Genomic DNA, 20,374 nt, shown 5'->3' on the forward strand with positions numbered 1-20,374 from the left:
CCTCCGTGGCCGAGATGAGTTGCTGGGGCAGGGAGGCATTCTTCACATGAAGGATGCTGGAGAGAATTAGTTAATGTTATGTTTTCTTACCTCCGCTGCCTCTGCTTGTAATTTATCAGGAAACATGACTGCAGTTCAAGCTCAGGGGGCAGGTTACTTACTGAAGCGCTCCAAGGTTTCTGCCAGGCTAGGCAGACAGTTAAAACTGAGCTGATGAATGATCTGATTCGGGCTCCAATTCATTAACTAATGATAAGAAACGAGCAGATAGAAAATAAGGCTAATTCAAGAACTTGCAAGAGGTTTTTTAATGGTCCCTCTGTCCTTGTCTGCTGCTTTATGCACTTTTGTAGAGCTGCTTTCCCGCGCTCTGCTGACAAGGGCGATGCTCCAGGTGGCCAGAGCCTGCATCAGCCTGCCCACACCTTCAGCTGTGTAGGCAGAGAACAATGTATTTTCATTACAGAAATACATTACGCTGCAGTACAACTGCAATTGTATTTTGCCTTTCCTAATGTTTTCTTTGCACTGTGTGCTTCACACACTGGTTTGTGGTAAAACAGAAGACAGCACACATGGTGGTTTAGCAGGACCAGGGCTCAGAGCAGCCTCTCTGGACCACTGAGTGTGCAGAGGGGAGACATCCCTGTGGGGAGGAAGGGGGTGGCCTTTGCCCGTGGGCCCTCTTGGCCAACTTGGGAATGACAAAAGAGGGTCCCAGTGCTGATGTCTAACCTCTCTTCACTGGGGAAATAGGCTGAAGAGTGTCAGGAGGGTGGGAAGACAGGAGGGAAGTTAAGTTATATATATATATCAAAAAAGAACAGAAACCGTTGAAGAGCTCACCCACCTCCATGTGAAGCTACCACCCTCCCGCCAATATGTGATGCCTCTTTTTCAGTTGCTACCCAACTAACAAAAATAAAACTTGGATGACAGCAGCCAGAGAGGGACAGCGGTTTGGAGCAGATCCTCATGGAAGATGCCATGTGCTTCAGGTCAGCAGCCCAGAGGTGAAACAAAAAAATCAATGTTTGATCACGCTCCCAGAACCCAGCGTGGTGGTTCTGTCTGCAGTGTAAAGGTGGTCAGAGTATTTGTTCCAGAACAGATGTTTTTAGTCTGGTGCACTCAGAGAATTGCTCCGCGCCAGGCCTGGTTGATGTCTTCCCCAGCATGATCGGCTTCTCCATTTAGACAAGGGACACTTGTTGGACACTGCCTCGCTCGGGGCTCACGACAAAGCTCCAGGTTGGTTCCAGGAGAGTCTGCTTTAGCCTGGGCTTTTTGAAGAAAAAACTCTTTGAGTACTAGCCCCTGTTCCTTGGGATGTTCCTTGGTGAAATAACACAGTCCAGATGCTTCCTCTTAGGTATTTCCAGGGGAGGAGTGGAGAAGGTGAGGAGGACTTAGCGATTCTGCTCAGTGGGCTGCAGTATGAGACCAGTGGGCAGGTATGTCTATGGGAATAAGATGCTTATTAGAGCTGTTGCTTTGAAATATATCTTGTTTTCAGTTCTCTCTCCCTACGTATTTTTAATATATTTAGGACACTTATCACCATAGCATCAAAGCACTCAAATATCCTGTGCAAGAATCTTGAGACATCTGTCCTAAAATAGCTGTCTGCTCTTTTACCAAAGCACCAATTTGGCTGTTAGTGCCTCCTTTCTGCATTGCCCATGATGTGTGTGTGTGTGCATGAGTGTCACAGCTCTCTCCCTCCCCATCAGCACTGTCACTTGTTAGCATAATGCGGTGGGTTAAAGGCCAAGTCCGGGAGAGATTTATGGTACTTTTTGGTGTTATTTGTCGTAAGACTTCAGTATCGTGTAATGGCCTGAACAATTTTGCAGGCTTCTCTGTGTGCATGGGTGCTGTGAAACCTTATTGCTGTTTATCTTCATATGAGAGGATAAGAGGGTGATTTTGTTTATGGAAGGCAATATTCTGAACTGACAAGTGGTGTGTTGTGAGCCCAGAAGGACTATATGGCTTGTGAAATCTTAAGGCGTGCTGAGCACCTTCAGCCTTTCCTGATGCTCTTGGTGTCCCCTGAAGCTTAGCGCATCTTGATAAATTGGGCTGAGGGAGGTGCTGTCTTTCCTCAAACCTGGGCTTTGGTGGCAGGACTGGGGCATGAGAAACAGAGCTGCAGTCACTTCTGTCTGTTGCTCTTGGAGCTTTTCATTTTGGAGCCCCAAACTGAACTTCAGATTCTTCCTTGCTGCCTGGCTTCGCATGCCTGCCTCTCATGAGAAAACCTGCCCCACTTGTACATTAAATTTACAAGGTGACTTACATCACTGTACATTTGTCTGAAGCCCCTGGTGAGTTACGGTTTGTTGTTTTCTTTTTGCCCCTCATCTTCAGTTGACTCTCTGCATGCAGATTGCACTGAGCTCCCTCCTGAGTGTCAGCAGTTACTGATGTGCTGCCTGGTCCAGAGGAACGTTTCTTCTGAGTTCCTGATGAAAGAGGCACTGGGGTCTTGCAGGGCAGGGTTAATTGCCAGTAACAAGGGAAGATCTTTGATTAGAGCTGCTGCAGTGTCCCTGGCCCATCACCTTGTTCCCAACTCTCTGGGGACACTGAGCTTGCTGGAGCTGGGGGGCTCACGGCTGCCTCTCGCTGCAGAGTATAAAAGCTGGGGATCGGCATCAGCTGCGGTGCGTGTGCAGGGGTCAGCCTGTCCCCCTCCCCAGGGCACAGCCCAGCCTGCTCCCGGCGTGTCACCCCACTCAGCAAACAGTGACCCAGGCAGTCCTGCCAGACCTTGGCTCTGGTACGTTGGCGTGAGATGAGGACACTGCTTTTGGGGGGCAGTAAACTATGGATGTTCCCTTTCCTTCCCTACACACACCATCCCTGCCAAGTATTCAGCTGGGCTTCACTTTTCCTACTGCTCCTTCTTTGCCTGCCAGCATTTCCATCTGCATAATTAGTTCTCGTGTAGCTCCAGCCACCCATGTCACTGTCTTTTGTGAGTCCTGTGGGAGGTCAGCTGCTGGAATGCATTAGATGCTCGTCGGTGGGTGCAGATCAGGTCTTCACAAGCCGCCTGTCCTCTCATTAGCATGCAGGCAGCGAGTGAGCGCATCTGGAGCCAGGCGTGAGCAGGCAGCCCCTCCAAACCAACACTATGAATTACTTCCCAAGCTGGTCCTGGACACACTTAATGCAATTCTGTTTATTTCTGAATGTGCTTGGGAGAAGTGGATATGTTCTTGGTTATACAGTCAGCTTTTGAGGTTTTCTGGTTTAGTTTTAAAGGGATGAGAGGAGTCTTCAGCAAAGAACTGGCATGTCTTCTCTGAGATGCTCAACTGCTTTTGAGGTGGCATTGCTGAGAGTCATATTCATGCTCTGATTTGCAGCTCACAACCACCTTTTATACCTGGGCAAACCGCATATTTTCAGTTTGTCAGGATTTTTCTGCAGAGCTTAAATAGTGACAGAGAGCACAAGGTGAAGAACTTATCTGTGCCACTGATGGCTTCTGCGCTACTGAAAATCCCTGTAGGCAGATGCCGGCTTCCTGTTCCACAAACAGAAAAAGTCTGAAAGAGTAAAAGAGCAGGGGCTGTAGACTACTAAATTACTTTATCAGTTTCCTTTTCTTAGTTCCAGAAGAAAACTTCCTTCTCTGAAGCTGTGCTAGTGCTGCAGAGAGTTTTTGTTGACCGTGGAGTTAATTTCATGGGTTTTGTGTGCAATTAACCAAAGATGTGATTTTACAGCAGTTTTGGATGAAGCACAGTTACTGCTATTAGGAGTTCTAGCAGTTGGTGGCTGTAGCTAGGGTGAGAATTGCTGGTCTATAAACCAACAATAAAAACAAAAGCTGTCATGCACGGGTTTGCTGGAGAGAGGTTCCAGCTGGCAAGCTGGACACAGTGCTCTGACTCTGCCTGCCTTCCATGGATTCACAGAAAGATGCTTGAAACGGGGTCAGCTGAAACCTGGAGCTGGTGTGCTGTGACAGAGGGGTGGCCTGTGGCACAGTAATTGCTGAATTCTGCTTTCTTTTATGTTTTCATGCATCGTAATGTAGACTTAAGCCCATGAATTCCACTTAGGATATTTACAAAAGCAGTATCTGAATGGGTGGTTGGTGGGAAGAAGTTGGAGTGAGCTCATGGACTGCTAGGAGGTAGCTGGCAGGTAACTAGGGGAAACCAAGCAATGAGGAGAAGCAAGATTCAATACCCCTGTCTACAGAGTCTAAGTGACTGCGGTAATGGCACCTCCCTTTCCATTGTCTCTTTCCTCTCCAGATCACCTTTTAAATTGTATTCTGTGTTAAAACTCCTGGACTAAAACCAAACAGAAAAGCAAGCAAGAAACAAACCTAACAAAAAATCTGAGCGACCCCCTCCTCCCCTCAAAAGGCAACACAAATCGTCAGCTAGGAACTGACTGATTTTGATTTATGGTTTCTTTATCCTGCAGAAGCAGGAAGGTAATGAACCAGTGTTTTGATCTCTGTAGGCTTTCCTGCAGCAGTGTGGAGATCAAAACAAGCTTTAACTATTTCTGATACCTGCACGCTTTCTTCCTCTTCCCACTCCTCCTCCAGCACCTTACAGGCAGCCTTATATGACACCAAAGAACGTCCCTTTGGTGGATGCCACAACCCTCCTTCACATCTCCCTGGTGCTCACAGCAGCCCTGGGGGAGGGGGGCTCCTCCAGCCACGCTCAGCACGGCAGGGGCTGGGACAGGACTCTCCAGTGCAGGGATGGATGCTGTCCTGTCCCGTCCTGCTCTCTCGGGAGCTCCCCCAGTTCTCTGCAAGCCTCAGACTTGCAGGTGCTGAGGATGCTGGCGGTGTGGAGGCGTGGGGACATGGGGAATGCTGGTGCGGGGTCCGGGGCCCTCGCCCCTCACAGGAGGGAGGAGCGGAGCAGGTGCATGAAGGAAAGCAAGCGGAGGAGTTACCCTGTCAGTTTGCAGAAATGCTGCTGTAGTTCTTCTTGACAGGGAAGGTCAGCTGCCCGGAGAGGTCCAGCGACAGTGCCTTCGGGTGCAGTGCTCGTCGCTGGTGCAGGGGGCTGGAGCTGGTCCTGGGCGAGTAGAGCACTGCCAGCTCAGGGCCGGGCAGGCTGGCCTCTGGCAGGAGAGCCTCTGCTGCGGCCGCCGGCTCCATCCTGCTGCGCGGCAGGCTCGGGGAAGGCTGCAGGCTGTGCCGCTTGGGCGGCGGGGGGCTGTGGTTCTGGAACCGCACCGTCTTCACTTGCTGCAACAAGAAGGGGACCAGAGTCATGGTGGGAAAAGCAGCCACCCACCCTCCTCGCTGTGATCTGCTCTGGAGACCCGGGAGGATGAGCTGAGGGGGTGTCTGGCTCCTTGCCGGGGGCAGAGGGTGTGGGGACGCCCAGTGTGGTGCAGCAGTGCCATGGCTATCAGAGACCTGGGAGAGCTGGCCCAGAGAGCCATCCCCCGAGGCAGCAGGAGAGCAGGGAGGGGCAGAGCAGGTGGCAGTATGACATGAGGAGGGAGGGTGTGGGGGTGGGCCCCTCCTGTGCCCCTCCGGGAGAGCCTGCGTTTCTCTCCAGCTGATGATGCTCCTCCTGGGAGCTCTGAGGTCAGTTGGGCTTTTGGGGGCTTGTGGAGCGATTTACTCTTTGGGTGCCATGGGAAGGGAAAGCTGTTACTAGGGCAATTTGCAGGATGATTATATCTTTATGAAATTTCACTCCAGCTGTCAGAGGGGAAAGAAATTTCCATTCCAAATGGCTCAGCCAAAGTGACGCGAGGGAGATGGGGAGAGCTCTGTAGAGACCAGCCTGAAATAAGGTCTAATGCCCAGGTCTGTGGTGTTTGCTCACCTGCTCCCAAACTCCCAGGGACTTCAGTGGGAGTCTTGCCCAATTTAAGACCTGAGAAAAGTCACAAGATTTGATTGTAACTTAACATTGGATTACCCCAGTGGAAGGAGACCCTGCTGTAGCATCTTGCCTTTCTAAGGGGCTCAATCTGAACAGCAGTGCCACTAACACAAAAGTCTAAGGCAGGCACCTATCCCAGTGATTTCTATCAGAAGAAAACCTGGTGAGAAGGGAGTGAAGCCTTGAAGGGATTTGGCTGTGGTCAGTATTGGTCTGATCCCGAATGCTGGTCCCCAAGGGCCCAGGGACCCCTTGGAGCAGCAGGTGGCCACTGACCTTACCTTTTCGGCGCTGTTGCGGGAGGTGTCTGGTTTCACCAGGATGGATGGTGGGGCTGATGCAGGTGGCTTCGGAGCTGCCTCGCTCTTTGCTGGAGGGTCTTTGGCATCCAGGATCACTGAGCTGCACACAGAGGGGGTTCGGCTTTCCCCTCCTCTGACCGCAAGTGCCGGTGAAGCATCGTGGGAGAAGTTTGGCCTCGTTCCTGCCTCGGCCATGCCAGCTCCAGGAGGGATGCTGTGCGGCTGGGGGCTGATGTGCTGATAAAGCTGAAACTGCTGAGGTCGCGCCACAGCTGTGGGAGGACGCCTGAGGGAGCCGGCAACCTGCACGGGGGTCCCTGCCTGCCCCGGCCTCTGCAGGGATCCATCTGGGCACCAAGAACCATATGAAAAGAAGTTAAGTCAGCAGGAATCCAGAATGGCACAGACAAAGCAAAGAGGCAGACGCGAGCAGTGGTCACAACCCCGCACTAAGAGCCCCACTCACAGAGATGCTGTGGGCTCGTAGCTCCCGGGGACTGCCAGGCACCTGCCCCCATGTGCCGGGACTGGGGTGCAGCAATGCTGTCTGCCTCCATAGCCTCTCCTTGGCAGGCAGCCGCGCCACTGGACACTGGCAAAGCCAACATACCAAAACCCTCAATCCTCCTGTATTTACATAATAACTCATGGCCACAGAAATTCTTCTATCTTGGATAGGACCGGTCTAGTTTCTGAGAGCTTGCCCTGCCTTCTCCTGGACCACAAATCCTCCTGGTGCAATCGCTGGAATGCACTAACCTCAAACATTGGGTTGCACAGCCTCAGCATGACAGGGCTGGGTTTTCCTGCCCAGCTCCTGAGCCGAGGGGACGTGGCAGCGCTGCTCCATGGGCTGTGTGGGGGGAAGCACTGCGATAAGCAGGTAGGACCAGACGTGGCCCCACTGGGAAGGGATGAAGGGGGAGGCAGTGTTGGGTGATGCAGGACATCTGCCACCAGCACATGCTGCTAGGGAGCAGAAGCCAGCCCCCTGAGCAGGAGCATTCCCTGGGGATCACCTCCTGTGACAGGGTCTCCACGGTTTCTTTGCTGAATGTCCAGCCCTGCCCTGGAGCCCTGCTGCCAGCCCTTATCATCCTGTGCCGTTTGTTCCTGTTTGGCTGCTCCATCCCATAGCTGCTTTCCTCTCTGCAGCACAGGAAGTCACGCACTTTATTTCTTCTGCAGTTACTTGCTGTTCACAAGATTGATTTTTTTTTTTTTTCTTTTAAACAGCCACCACAGGGAACCGAGCCCTTTACTGTAAAACAACTCTTAAGATAAATCCAATTGCGAGCCTAAAACCACTGACAGTGGCCCTTGCAAATGTGCCTGCCTCCAGTAGCAGCTCTGCCTGTGAGCATTGGACAATGTGCCATTTAGTTGCCCAAATACGCTTGGAAATGTATTCCAGAACAGCGTGGATGGGCTGAAGATAAACCTTGACAGCCTTGTTGGAAAGAATTTAACCAACTGAGCTCTGCACAAACCTTCGCAAAGAGTTTTACTTTGCCAAGTGTAAAACACTAGAATTACCAAAATAACCACAGCTGGGGAAAACCAGTGGTGTGGGAGCCTGGGGTCCCCGCCAGCCGTGTGGGAGGGGATCACCAAGGTTCCCTCTGCCAGTCCCCCATCCTTGGGAGGGGTGTTTCCTACAGCCCTGGGCATGTGCGAATGAGAAGCACATTTTTGATCTTTATGAAGGAGAAGAAAAATAGAGCTGATACAGAGGGAGTTTGCCTCTAGCTCCCTGCTGCATCAAGGCTTTTTACTTCACAATTTCACTGGGTAACTCCTGCTGCTTTTTTTTTTTTTTTTTTTTTTTTTTCTTGTGAAGTATCTTTTCTCACCTTCAGGCTATTCATGATTTTATGCATCTCATATATTTCCAAGTTGAAACTTTTTTCTCCTGAAATAGAAGTTGCTCTATTCTCTTGATCATCCTCCTGCATACTTTTCCTGATTTTACCATATTCTGAGTTACCAGAAATATGTGAAGTGTTCAGGATATGAGTTCACTGCAACTCCCCCAATGGCATGGCTGTTTTGCTCTCTTGTTGTGAGTTACTTTCTTAATAATTCCTAGTAATACTCTAAATTAACCTTTTTTAAAATTGCTTCTGAGCATGGAGTTGGAGGTCTCAAAGAGCCATCTGTGACAATTCCAAAACCTCTCTCCAGAGAAAAAAAAAAAAGCTAATTTAGGGGCCCAAGGCTGTGTGTATAATTAGGGATTATTTCTCCCCATATTTGTGTATTGATGTTTCAGTGGTTTAGCATCCTGTTGCTGGGTGTTGTGGATTTCAAAGGTTGGATTTGCTGATTTACATTTTCCAAGATCACTGCAGAAGCCTCTTTAAGGACTGATAATATTGTCTTGGTACAGTTCATGGTTACCTTGCTGGAGTTTGTATTTAATTTTCTTTGTTTGCCACACGAGGTTGCTTTTACATCTAATGGCCTCCCTTACTCTATTCTTTAAATGGTTTTGGTTAACCAGTGCATTTTGAGCCACATTCCCATGCCTTTTGAGGACATGGTCATCAGCCGCTCTGCAGAAGGGAGCCGTGCCACGTTCCAGCGTGGTGCTGGTTGGTGCAGGTGAGCCCTTTGTGGGGCACTGACCCACCCAGGCATTTCCCCCCGCCGCTGCCAGCCTGGAGGATTAATCCACAGAGGTCAGGGCATGCTTTGCTATGCTCAACCTAGAAAATTCTGTTCTCCTTTGCATACGGCCCCTTGCCTGGTGGCAGGATAATGCTGCCTGGCCTTGGCATTGCAGCCTGGCTGTAACGAGACCCCTTGGAAAGACCTTTCTCAAGGGCCCGTTTCACAAGTGGGGTTCAGCTGTCACTCTGTGTCTGCAAACCCAGCATGTCAGCCACGATGCCTGCCCACCCCAGCTTGTGCTGTGGGGAGATGCTGAAAGTGCCCTGTGAACGGCTGGTCGCTGCTGGCATTGTGCTCAGCCTGATGCAGGAGCCCAGCCCTGGTGGGGACCACTTGGCAGAGCTGCCCTCTTGCCAACCTGCATTTGGTTTTGGGTTTTGTTGTGGTGTGTTGTTTTTTGGTTTTTGTGGGGTTTTTTTTTGTGTGTGTGGCTCTGGTGCTATAACTGCAGGCAGCCAGTATGATTTTTTTGGGGGGTGGGGGGTGCGGGGGGGATGTGACTGCCTTCTCTCTCCCAGAGACCCCCCCTGAGCACTTACTCTTCCTCGTGCTGCTGCGTCCGCGCCGCAGTGATGCTTGTCCTGAGGCTGCCGCGCTCCTGCTGGGTGAGGTGATGGGCACGGGCAGCAGCGCTGGTTTCAAAGGTCTGCTTTGTCTGGGGCTGTTTTCTGAGATGCTCCCTTGGGAGGAGAGTGAGGAGGTCGACAGCGTCCACGAGGCGTACAGGGAAGGCATTTTTGAGTCGGAGAGGTTAGATTTCCTGTTTAAAAAGGAAAAGAAAATAAGCTCAGACTAGACTTGGGGTTTTGTAAGGGAAGTAGCAGTTTGCCCAGCAGGGAGATCAATGGTTTTAATGTGCCTGTACTGCTCTGAAGTCAGGACTTTGGTGGGCAACACTATGGATACAGTTCAGGTTTCTGATTCCGTTATAATGAGGGCTTTCATCTTTCTGCACTGACATCAATTATTCCCAAGTAGGGTTAGATTTCATTACAGTAACGCTGTGGTATTTCAAAGGGGCCTGGCAGGCACCAGCCCTCCCTCTGCCCTTAGCCCCACATGCTGCCTCCTGCCCCTCTTGGTGTGGAGGCACGCTGCACAGCCCCTCTTGGCACAGGGGCGGGTGGGTCCTGGTGCACCGGGCAGGATTCGTGCTCTGGCCTGGCTCTTGCTTCCCCGCTGCTGTCTGGGCAGCTCTCTGGTGCACAGCAGCTACTTGGGGTTGTTCTCTGCTCCCCTGCCTTCCCTAGAGAGGTCACCTGCATGTTTTCATAGATTCATTTAGGTTGGAAAAGATCTTTGAGATCATCAAGTCCCTGAAGCCACTAAATTGCTAAAGCCCATCAGACTTCCCCACCACTGGCTGAATACCACTCCGGATTCCTGGAGAGAGTGGGCCATGATGTGAAGTGCTTTAGCAAACTCCTTAAAGGAAGGAAAAAACATTTCTCTGATTCTTTACCTTTCTTGGCGGGGTAGAGGAATGATTTATGGTTTAATAACTGAAGCAGTGATTCATCAAATAACTCAGGCATCAATTTATTATGAAGAAATTTCTGAAGGAGAACAGAATAGCAGCTCCAAAACCAGTGCTTATGGTTGGAGCACTTTATGAGGCTATTTAGGGTGACTGGGCTGTGCTCTCGATTATTGGTTTGCTCTGTTTATCGGTGAGGTGGGGCTGCAGTGTTATCAGCTATATGGTGAAGAAATGAGCTAGAGAGACGAAGAGTAATCACCAGCGCTCTTGGATGCGGGAGGGTGCAGGGGGGCAGTGCTGAGATTAAAGCAGCACTGAGACCTCCAGTCTGAACTGTGCAACTTGGCAGAATAAAATATAAGCAGGGAAAGAGAAGCAAGGAGGGGAGAAACCAAACGGTGTGGGAGTGTCGGGGAGCATAAGGGAAATTTTTGATGTGTCACTGGAAGGCTTTTAGGGGGGCAGAGGCTGAGGTGCCCCCTGCAAGCAGAGCTCACTGTGCCCATCTGTCCCCAACCCCACTCCTGCAGACGGGGCTGGACCATCGCAGTGTTTCCAGACATGGAAGCCCGGCTCCAAATAATGAAATCACAGTCCTGGGAGAGGTGTCCTGACTTATCCCCACTTCCTATTTGTAGAAGCAAAGCTCCGCATTTCTAAGCTGTTCTTTGTTTCTCTGCTTAACCCAAGTGTCTCTCAGGGGAACTAAGGGCACAGGCAATTTTTTTTCCCTGTCCTACGCTGTATACTTGTAATTATTGCCTTTTCTAATGCATGCTTGTTTAGTTAGATCAATGGCGTCCAGTACTTAAAATGCCTGCTCTAAAGACAGTATTTTGACTCTAAAAGAGCTTGTAGCTTATGGTTTCCCTTCTGGCAGGGGAAAAAAAAAAAAAAAAAAGACCAGTCATCCAAAAGGAATAAAAGAGAGTTCGAGCACAGACACGCTGCTCTTTGTCCTGGCTCCCAGACTAACTCATCAAAGTGTGCCGGTTGTGTCACCTATAGGTTCTGCCAAAGCTCCTGGACTGAATTAAACAGTCACAGGAGGAGCTGCTGATGTCTCTGTCAACATCCCAGGTTTAAAACAAGCAGGTGAAGGCTGACAATGTGCTGTTCGCTCCTCTGGACCTTGTGCCCCCTGTGAGGGGAACACTGCCATGACTGCTCCCTGCCGTGACACCTGTCTGTTGGAGGGAGCTGCAATTCCCGTGTGGTGCGTGCAGCCCAGTCGGTGCACAGAGAACTTGAGGGGGTGGGCGCTGCCAGGCATCATCCTGCCCGGGCGAGGAATCCCTGGCTTGTGTTAGTGCTGCAGGGATCCCTTGCCGTGATTTCTCTGCGGGAACAAGAAGACCCCAAATCCTACGTGTTACCCACTCCCCTCTCCACATGCTTTTGTTTCATGTAAGAAAAAACAGACCTAAAGAGGGGAGCGACATAGTTGCTGGGGAAGATCCCCACTCTCCCGGTGACAAGGGACATGCCCCGCAGCCAGCCGTCATGGTCTTTCCCGAAGACGCGGACCCCTTCTCCCTTCTGCAGCTCCAGCTCGTCTGGTCCATGAGCCATGTAGGAATGGAGAGCCACGCACCTGGGGAGACAGTGGGGTGATGGGGAGCGGGGCAGGAGCTGCTCCGTGCAGGATGGCTGGAGCGCGCCCTGAAGCTCCCATGTTTAACTGTGCTGGGAGCTGCTGCTGCTCCGCTGAGTGGTGGCTCTTTGCCCGAAGCCTCTTCAGCCAGCACTCACATCAAATGTTGGGGTGCTGCCGTTATTGTGGAAAGAACTTGCAGGGAAGAAACCGCCTGTAACTTCAGGCCAAAGGGGATATGAGTAAGAGAAGAACCAACAGGAATGGAGAACAGATCCTGTCGATGGTTTCTGTCGCAGAAGTGCCAGCCAAGCCAGCGACAGGCGTCAGGGAGGAGAAAGCTGCTGTTCTCCACCTCGCGATTAAGGGCTCGTGTGTACCTGTCCTAAGGCAAAGCAGCATGAAAGAGCACAGGCACGATGCTCTGTCCAAACGATAGCATCAGGAATACGTTCTGCCTTTGAAGTGTGTGGTGAGCCGGAGGCCTTGCATCTGCTTGCCTTGAGCATCATCTGGAGGTTGCAGAGGCGCAGGGAGGAGCGCTGCTCTGTGGCAAGGCGCGTGAACCCCATCTTCCTCCCTTTCCTCTTCTCTGCAGAGACTGACGCCCCTGCAGAGACTAACACTGAGATCGAGTCGCTGCCACTTGGGGGCCTTTGAGAATAAAGTGGACGACAGAGGAGGTACATGGCTCTGCTCTGGGCTAGCGAGGAAACCAGGCTAGAAACTGATTTGAGATCCCCTCTAGACCTCTCTGTAGTGATTCTGGGACTATGACTAGATGATGAAGCTTTGCTCTCCACTGTGAACCATGTGTGACCACGCAGCAAAACAGGAACAAAAGAAAACAGCATATTTTTTCAAAACATTTCTGTATTTGTTCTTTAAAGAACTTTGTTTCCAGTGTAACACATCTAATTGCATTGTTGGTTTTTTTTCCAAGGGGAATGTGATCTACTCCCACATATTAATGAGTTACAGACCAGTACAGCAATTATGAAATACTATTTAAGAAATAGTAACCACAGACCTAGTTGTCTAGATAGTCCTTGACTATCTCATAACTTTTTAAAAGGTTTATCTCTCCCTGTTGTTCAGAATAATCACGTGAAAGTTTGACTTGAAACGCCTGCATTTACATGAAGTGACTTCTGTTACTTGCCCAGAGCAGGCGAGGTTCATTGTAAGGGTGTTCTTATTCCGCAGTGGCTTATCACTTTATACAGGATTCATCTTGAAGGGCAGGACATGCAGATACTGGTCTGGTATTATAGGGTTGAAAAAGGAGCTATGCAAAATAGGCAGCTGATGGAACGCTTTAACACACTCCTCATTCTGCAAGTTATTGTAGGGTCCAAGGAGTTTTCTAGTGTTTAGGATTAATTGTGTGTAATAGTCTTGGGTGACCTATGCTAATGCACACAAGTAGCAAACATTATGAGCGTAGTACAGATTTATAGGTATTGCTCACGTGTACTAGTGTTTCCACAGGTCTGGCTTGATACTGTGGAGGTGCTAATTACCGTGTCGACAGCTTGTTGCTGTTTTGTTGTCATTAGGTAGCTTACTACAGTGCCAGGCTGATGAATCTTATCTGGAGGAAACCAGATCATTACAATATATAATCTGCAAATTTTAACCCTGGGAAAGTACTAAAAGATTGGATCATTCAAAACACCAGTGACCTTCACTGTTTTAAAATAAATAACTAGAGGCACTTAAGGAGTAATTAGTTTCTTTAAAAAAATGTAAAACATACTGTTGACAAGTAGGCAGAACTATGTATCTGTGGATATGAAGTAAGGTAGTTATGCGCAAGGACGGTTCACCTGCTGGGAATATAATAATTTAACAGTGATATTAAGTCGCTGTGACCCCCTGCTTAGACCAGCCAAGTACATTCCTACGAGGATCTGCTTTTGGATCCAAGCCCATGGGAGCTGCACTCTGCTCTGCCTTTACCTCCCGGCATGCAAGAACCTTTAGCTGGATAAGCCTAAGGTGAAGGTACAGAAAATTACACGCCCCTCCACCCCGCCCGCATGTATCTCAGTTACGTACATATAAGCTGATATGTGATGCTGCAGATGGGGAAGAGTGACAATGGCTGCAGAGTGCCCCAGTGATCCTGGCACAGGGTAGTAAGATGCACTGACCTAGAGGGAGAAAGAAACCAATATATTAACCTGAATGTAGACTTATTTTAGCCACTGGAAGAGCAACTAAAAACACTTCACAGGCTTCATCTACCCTTCAGAAAAAAAACAAAAAACAGCAAAAAAAACCCATATCCACCACCAAAACCAAAACCCAAAGATGTTTTGGGAGAAAGATGAGTTTGGAGCATTTGGCAAACAAAAGAGCAGGCAGTAAGAGGAAGACCTTCCACTTCAACAGTGAGATGCTTTCCAGGGTATGGCCCAGTGGGACTGATGGTGCTTATCCCATGGGAACTTGTTGGGACAGGTAACCTGTGTGTGAGGAGGCTCTCACAGCAACGATGAAACAGGATAAGCTTAACTGAACAGCCGTGGATTCCAGGAGTTCAGCTTGAGCCCTAAACCTGTAACTGTTGCTCATCCTATCTGTACAAGATCCACTGGAGCAGGGGAGCACTCCTTTGCCTCTCTCCGTGTCCTCAGCGTTTTCTTGCCCCTTTTTGCTTGGCTCTGAAGAAGGTGAGTACCTCTGATTCATTGTCTCTGCTGCCTGCTTCAGAATGGGAAAGGAGCATTTCAAGCCCAGACTTTGCTAACCAGGAGGAGACAGTCACGTCTGCCAGGTGAGGGCTGGTGTAATCATTGCTGTTCTACTTGTTATGTATTTAGCTCCATCTGGGAGTATTGGCATAGTCTAAACCCTAAATAATACAGTCCTTGCCCCAGTGATCTTTTAATAACTATTATTAAAGGTATTTACTACGTCTGTGGTGTCTCGAGGAGCTCCACAGACCCATGTGTGTGCACAGTGCAGACTGTGCCGGGTAAAGGCAGCAGCTGCGCGGGCAGAGGCACTTCACCTGGGTTTGCATTTAGTTTGTGGTGGCCCTTTCCCCACCATCATTTTTCATCTATGGAGAGGTACCAGCCACCATAATGCCCCTTCTGTCCTCTTCTGGGGGCCTTTCACGTTCAAGGGAGGAACCTCGGCCCCGTTTCTGCTGTCAAGGTAACTGTGTGCCTTGAGCACACCGTGCCTGACCTGCTGCTGCAGTGGGCGAGCGCCTGGCCCCGCCGCTGCCCACCAAAGGCAAGGAGATGCCTCCTTGGACCTCCCTGCTGTGCTGGTGAGGATGCGGGCAGTGTGCTTGGCCGTTCCCCTTCCCCTGTACCTCCATGTCTCACAGGTCAGGTGACATCCACCTGCTTAGGGGGTTTCTGAGGTGAGCATGCGCTGCTGGGCATCCTCTGCCCGGCGTCCTGCTGAGCATCTGGCTGTTACCCCAGAACCTGCCTGCAGGGTGCCCCTGTTCTTCTGAGTTTGGTTTCGGTTATTTGTCCTTTGTGCTTGCTGGGCTCTGGCGTGGTCCCACCATGGGCACTGTCCCCAGCTCCCATAGCGCTGATCTCTGCAGGGTTTTCACCTCCATGAGGGGACTGCAAGGAGGTGGGGCTTTTGTTCAAAGGGTGAAGGCCATGCAGTGGAAAGAATATAAGAAATTTCTGCAAACACCAGCTTCTTGTGTAAGAGCAGTGCTGCTTGCGTGCCCTGCACATTGAGGAGTAAATAGGATGACCTCTCTGAGGCTGATAAACTCTCCACCTCCATCTCCAGTGTACTGTGCAGGCTTGAGGGAGCTTCCAGGTGCCAAGAACAAGATGTGGAGATGTTTCACTTGGTTGCTGGTGTAAGGTGAATTAGTGTTTTGTAGCTGGCTGATTGAGCGGTAAAAAATCAGCACTAGAGCTATTAGATATGGGAAATGTTAATTCTTTTCCAAAAACATCTGAAGAACATGCAGATAAAACCTCCTAAGCCAACTATACAAAGTGCTTCCACCAAGAAAAGCTGCTGAAGTGCATGGTGGAGGTGTAGGTCTAAGTGCCTCCTCTGCTTTTACCCCTCTGCTGGGGCTGCAGCTCCTGCTGGAAGTTTGTGTGTTGGCATCTCTGGCCTTGGAGTGCCGGTGGGTTATCTGATCTATCCGATGGGGGAATTCCTGCCATGCCAGAGGAGGAAGGTGCTGGGCTAGATCCTGTTGGGAGCTGTGTGATGGCGTGCTTTAAAGGGAATATTTTCCTTGCTGGTTGCAAACTTCTGTAGCAGTCAGGGTAGAAGGTGTTTCAATGTAAACAGAGAACTTTCTAGGGAAGGTAGTAGACCCTTCCCTTTCATGTGAAAACCCAGCTATCTTTCAAATGGCAAAAGCAAAATAATTTAAGCTGAACTTTGGTGGACAGTCTAGCTGGCCTTGTTTCTGTGCCCAGCAGCGAGGCAGGGGTTTAGCTGGTACAAGGATGAAGACATCTGTGTCCTCCAGAGGTGGTCCCTGCCGGCAGGGACCCAGCCATGGTGGTAACCCCCGCAGTTCTTGCCTTGCTCGGGGGCTCTCCGGGGGCCATGCGAGCCTGAGGAGGTGGCGGGGTCTCTCTGGCCTGGCAAGTTTGCTGTTGCCGCTCCCAGGGCTTCTGAAAACGGTGAGAACAAGCGGTGCTGCTGAGCCCGGCCCAGGAAGGTCCCAGTCACTGACCCCGCTGCTCTGTGCCCACCATGCATGCTGCTCCTCCTCCTCAGTTTCTTTTCTACTTCTGCTTTTCTGGCCAGCAGCAGAGCTGGAGGCAGTGAGGGAGGGTGCTCAGCAGCGTCCTGGCCTGTTTGCGTGGGCTGGGTCTGCGGGTTTGGAGGAAAGGATGGCAGCGTTCAAACTGGCATCCTGACAATGCTCTCTTCTGCTGATCTGTCCCTTCTAAAGCAAAGAATATGTCCTGGGGTGAACTGAGCAAGTAGTTCATCCCATTTGGAATGCAGCACTATGTGCACTGGAAGGCACTAGCCAAGCTGTGCCGCTGCAGCCAGTTCCCAGCAAGGCAGGGCAGCTGGAGCAGTGTCTCTGGGGAATCTCAGCCCAGTGGAAAGTCGCTGGGCTGGGATGTGGCTGGCAGTCATGCTCTCCAGCCAAGACCACAGGACCTTTAATGATGCAAGTTGTCAGGGCTTTAATCTCTTATTCATTTCAAATCTAATTTCTAGTGGTCATGTCTGTAACACGGTGCTGAAGCACTGGCTTAGCAAGGACCTAGGGGAAAAAAAACATGACTCACCAGCTCTGTTGCTCTCCAGTAAATGAAGTTAATTAAAAAAAACCAGCAACTATAGCTTCTGTCTCTGGACCCAGAGTGGCAGGTCAGCTTCAAACCATCTTTGTGTTCTTCATTTTCTAGTCCAGGTAGGGTCAGACTAGGCTCTCATATAATCAAAGGTGACTGGAAATTATAATTCCGTTTTAATAGTTTTCATAATCAAAACCTTCAGAATTTGGGGATTTGGAGTTTCTTTTTCCTGCATTGGAGCAAAATTACAACCTTTTGCTGGTTGTCCTGATGGAACTGTGCTGAAATGTCCACCTCTGGATGGAAAGCTTAATGTTTTTTCTCTCTCTGTTCCCCCTCTTCGTGGAAGCAGCAATCCTTTCAGAGCCTGCATCAAAGCTGGTTTTGAATTTTCAACAGAGAAGAAAAAAGGTTGAATGAAATATTTTCTAGCCACATAAAACTGATTTCAGTACTCACTTTTGCTGATCTCCTGTGAATACCTTGCAAGCCCTTGTAAGTACAAAGAGTTTTGTTTCCTGCTTCTCCTTAAATCCCTCTCTTACTCCATCTCCCCACCTAGCTTGTCACCAACATGATTTCTAGCTTGGCTCCTCTCTACAGTGCCCTGCTGACTCAGGCAATTCCCTGTCGAGAGTGTTCATGAGATGCCTTGTGGGGAGGAGGATTTTCCCCACTGCATCACGGGGCAGCCGGTGCTCTTGGTGCTGCTGAAAGTTGGATCCCGCCAGTTTCAGATCATTTATTGCATAGAAAAGCCAAATGTACTAGAAGGCAGATGTCGGGTTTATCAGCTCACTTGAACGAGCAGCAAAGGGTAGCAGCAGCTCTTAGCCAGATGTTCCCTGACCCACGTACCGGCCAGCCCAGCGGGATAAGCTCAGCTGGGACCGGGAAGAGCTTCCTGCAGCTGCTGGTGCTTTCTGCTGGACGCGGCAAGGGAGGGCGCAGCTCGGTAGTGCTTGCTCCCCTTGCCCCGGCAGTCAGGGCTTGCACAACAGGCACATGCACAGACACGGTGCACCACAAGCCCTGCAAACTGGTTCTGGCTCCCGCCTGAGCCTGGCTTGGCACCTGGAAGGGGAAGGAAGAGCAGGAGGAGGGCTGGCGGCAGGGCTGGCTGCTGCCGGTTCTTCCCTTTTATGGGCTGAAATGAGTCCGACCTGGGCCTTGGTGGTGGAAATGCCAGGCAGGCAGACGCGTTGTGGTTTGGAAAGCCATACAAGCACCTAGCACAGCCTCTTCAGCTTCGCTTCTTAAGCCGTGCTTTGTTGCGGTGTGTGCCCAAGGTGCAGCCCCTCCTGCTCCCTCTCCCCTCACCAAGCACCAGCATCGCTCGAGACGTGATGCCATGGGGGAATGTGTCACGCACAGGGTGCTTTGGGGGATGCTAATGATCTCTTCTGTCTCCCTCAGGCATGTGTAGTCTTATAGCATAGGGAAAATGTCACATAACTACATGCTACTGGAAAAATACCACTTTTTTTGACCCCTACCCCAAAGAAAGCAATGAATGCATCCATTCAAAATGTGTGGAATCTTTTTTTTCTAAATTACCTGATCCAAATGTATGTTCAGTATCTGTCTGGAAGCCTGTCCTGGAAGAGGCGATGGATTTAAATGCTCAGGTAGTTTCAGGGTTCCATGTTTTCCAGTTTGATGGCTGAGGTTGCTCTCCTGCCCCATCCTCAAGTGATGGCTGCTGCTAGACACCCCCTCCTGTGATCCTAACCCTCACTAGTGCTAAACCTGGTCGCAGCACAGCTCCTTTCCTTCCACCTGCTCTTGTGGGGCCTTAAATCCTTGTCTTGAACTGGGAATGAAACGGGGTCGTTGCCTGAAAGGACACAAGAGCCCCGAGTGCTCGGTGGAGGGTGCGCTCCTGGCGAGCGGGTGCCTGCCCGGCGCGGAGGCGGGCGCGGGGCTGCGCTGCTGCTGCTGGGGCAGCTCCTTTCGTGGGTGGAGAAAAGCTCCGGTGTTCGGGTGCGGAGCCCAGGGGCCTGGGATGCTCTCAGATTTCTCAGGGCTCCGCATGGAGCCCCAGATGGGGAGGCAGGCTTTCCCTGGCTCCCAGGGAGGGCGGATGCTGTGGTGCACATTCCTTCTGCCAGTGATTCATCCTCTAACCATGCGCAGCCTCCGTGGCTTCGCCTGCCATCTCGGGCAGGCTGCTGCCTTCCCACACCGTCCCTCTGCTCCGTGGAGGACGATGTCAGCGCTGGCGGCCAGGGGGGCACTTTCCACCCCCCCATCGCCCGGCCTTTCTGGTATACCTCACCCTTGCCTGCCAGCTGAGGTTATCCAATGTTGGGCTTGGTTCTCCTGGGATAATTCCCACTTAACCGGTTAAATCCTTGCCTACTTCATTCTCGCAAATTGTTCAGTCTTGCACAGCGGGTGTCGGGAGCTCCTCGCAGGGGCTGTGCTGTTTGGGGCTGGCTCCTGGGGGTTCAAGAGCGGCCACCGCTGCTCCCGCCGCAGCACAGCCGTGTGTGAGTGCAGGCGCGGCACCGGGTCAGCCCTGGGCAGGGTTTCAGCCCAGAGTCAGAAAGGCTGAGCGGTGCTGTAGACTCAGCTCCATCTGCTGCACCATATTTGTGACCATCCACAAAGATCCAGGCTACTCAACTTCTGCAGGCTTAGCGGGGAGCACGAAAATGCACGGAAGCAATTAAGGGTGTGATTCAACCCACTCTTTACTATATTGCTAATAACAGAAGACCCCAGCTTGGAACTTGTACTCCAGGGCTGGCAGTAGGCACGGAACTGCTCCTTGCTTCCAAACTTTTATCTGGAGTAGTTTAAACCCAAGAAACATTGATCTTTTCCTTTCAAGTAATGTTGTGTATATAAAACCAATTGCCATGGAACAACCATACTTTTGGAGATGCACTGCAGTTTTTCCAAAGTCTTAGCACTTGCTGTCAAAGCTGAACTTCCACCAGAAGCTGCTGAGTGGGGCAGACCAGCCCTCGGGATCGGCATCAGCTCTTGTCTCTCCTATTATTCCCCAATGCTGCAACTTTGTTCTGATCATGTGAGCTGCCTTATCAACACGTTCACCCCCACAGCTTTTGCATCTGATTAATATTAGGAGGAAGGATGAGTGACCTCACTGGGATATGGCCAGCATGGTCCAGCCTGTCAGCGTGTATCTGGGCTTG

At 50.7% G+C, this 20,374-nt stretch overlaps 1 protein-coding gene across 1 annotated transcript in view; it reads right to left on the reverse strand.

The window, feature by feature from the left end:
- Window positions 1-1,460: 1,460 nt before the first annotated feature.
- Window positions 1,461-20,374, reverse strand: part of SH3RF2 (SH3 domain containing ring finger 2) — a 44,799-nt gene continuing 25,885 nt past the window's right edge. The window contains exons 4-8 of the mRNA XM_055811843.1: window positions 14,002-14,096; window positions 11,770-11,940; window positions 9,406-9,626; window positions 6,173-6,540; window positions 1,461-5,239 (exon numbers count right to left, since the gene is read on the reverse strand). Of these exons, the coding sequence (XP_055667818.1) occupies window positions 4,946-5,239; window positions 6,173-6,540; window positions 9,406-9,626; window positions 11,770-11,940; window positions 14,002-14,096 (1,149 nt within the window). The 3' untranslated portion in view covers window positions 1,461-4,945. The remainder of the gene's footprint in view (window positions 5,240-6,172; window positions 6,541-9,405; window positions 9,627-11,769; window positions 11,941-14,001; window positions 14,097-20,374) is intronic.

The sequence above is a fragment of the Falco peregrinus genome, chromosome 8 (genome assembly GCF_023634155.1).
Source record: "Falco peregrinus isolate bFalPer1 chromosome 8, bFalPer1.pri, whole genome shotgun sequence".
Classification (NCBI taxonomy): domain Eukaryota; kingdom Metazoa; phylum Chordata; class Aves; order Falconiformes; family Falconidae; genus Falco; species Falco peregrinus.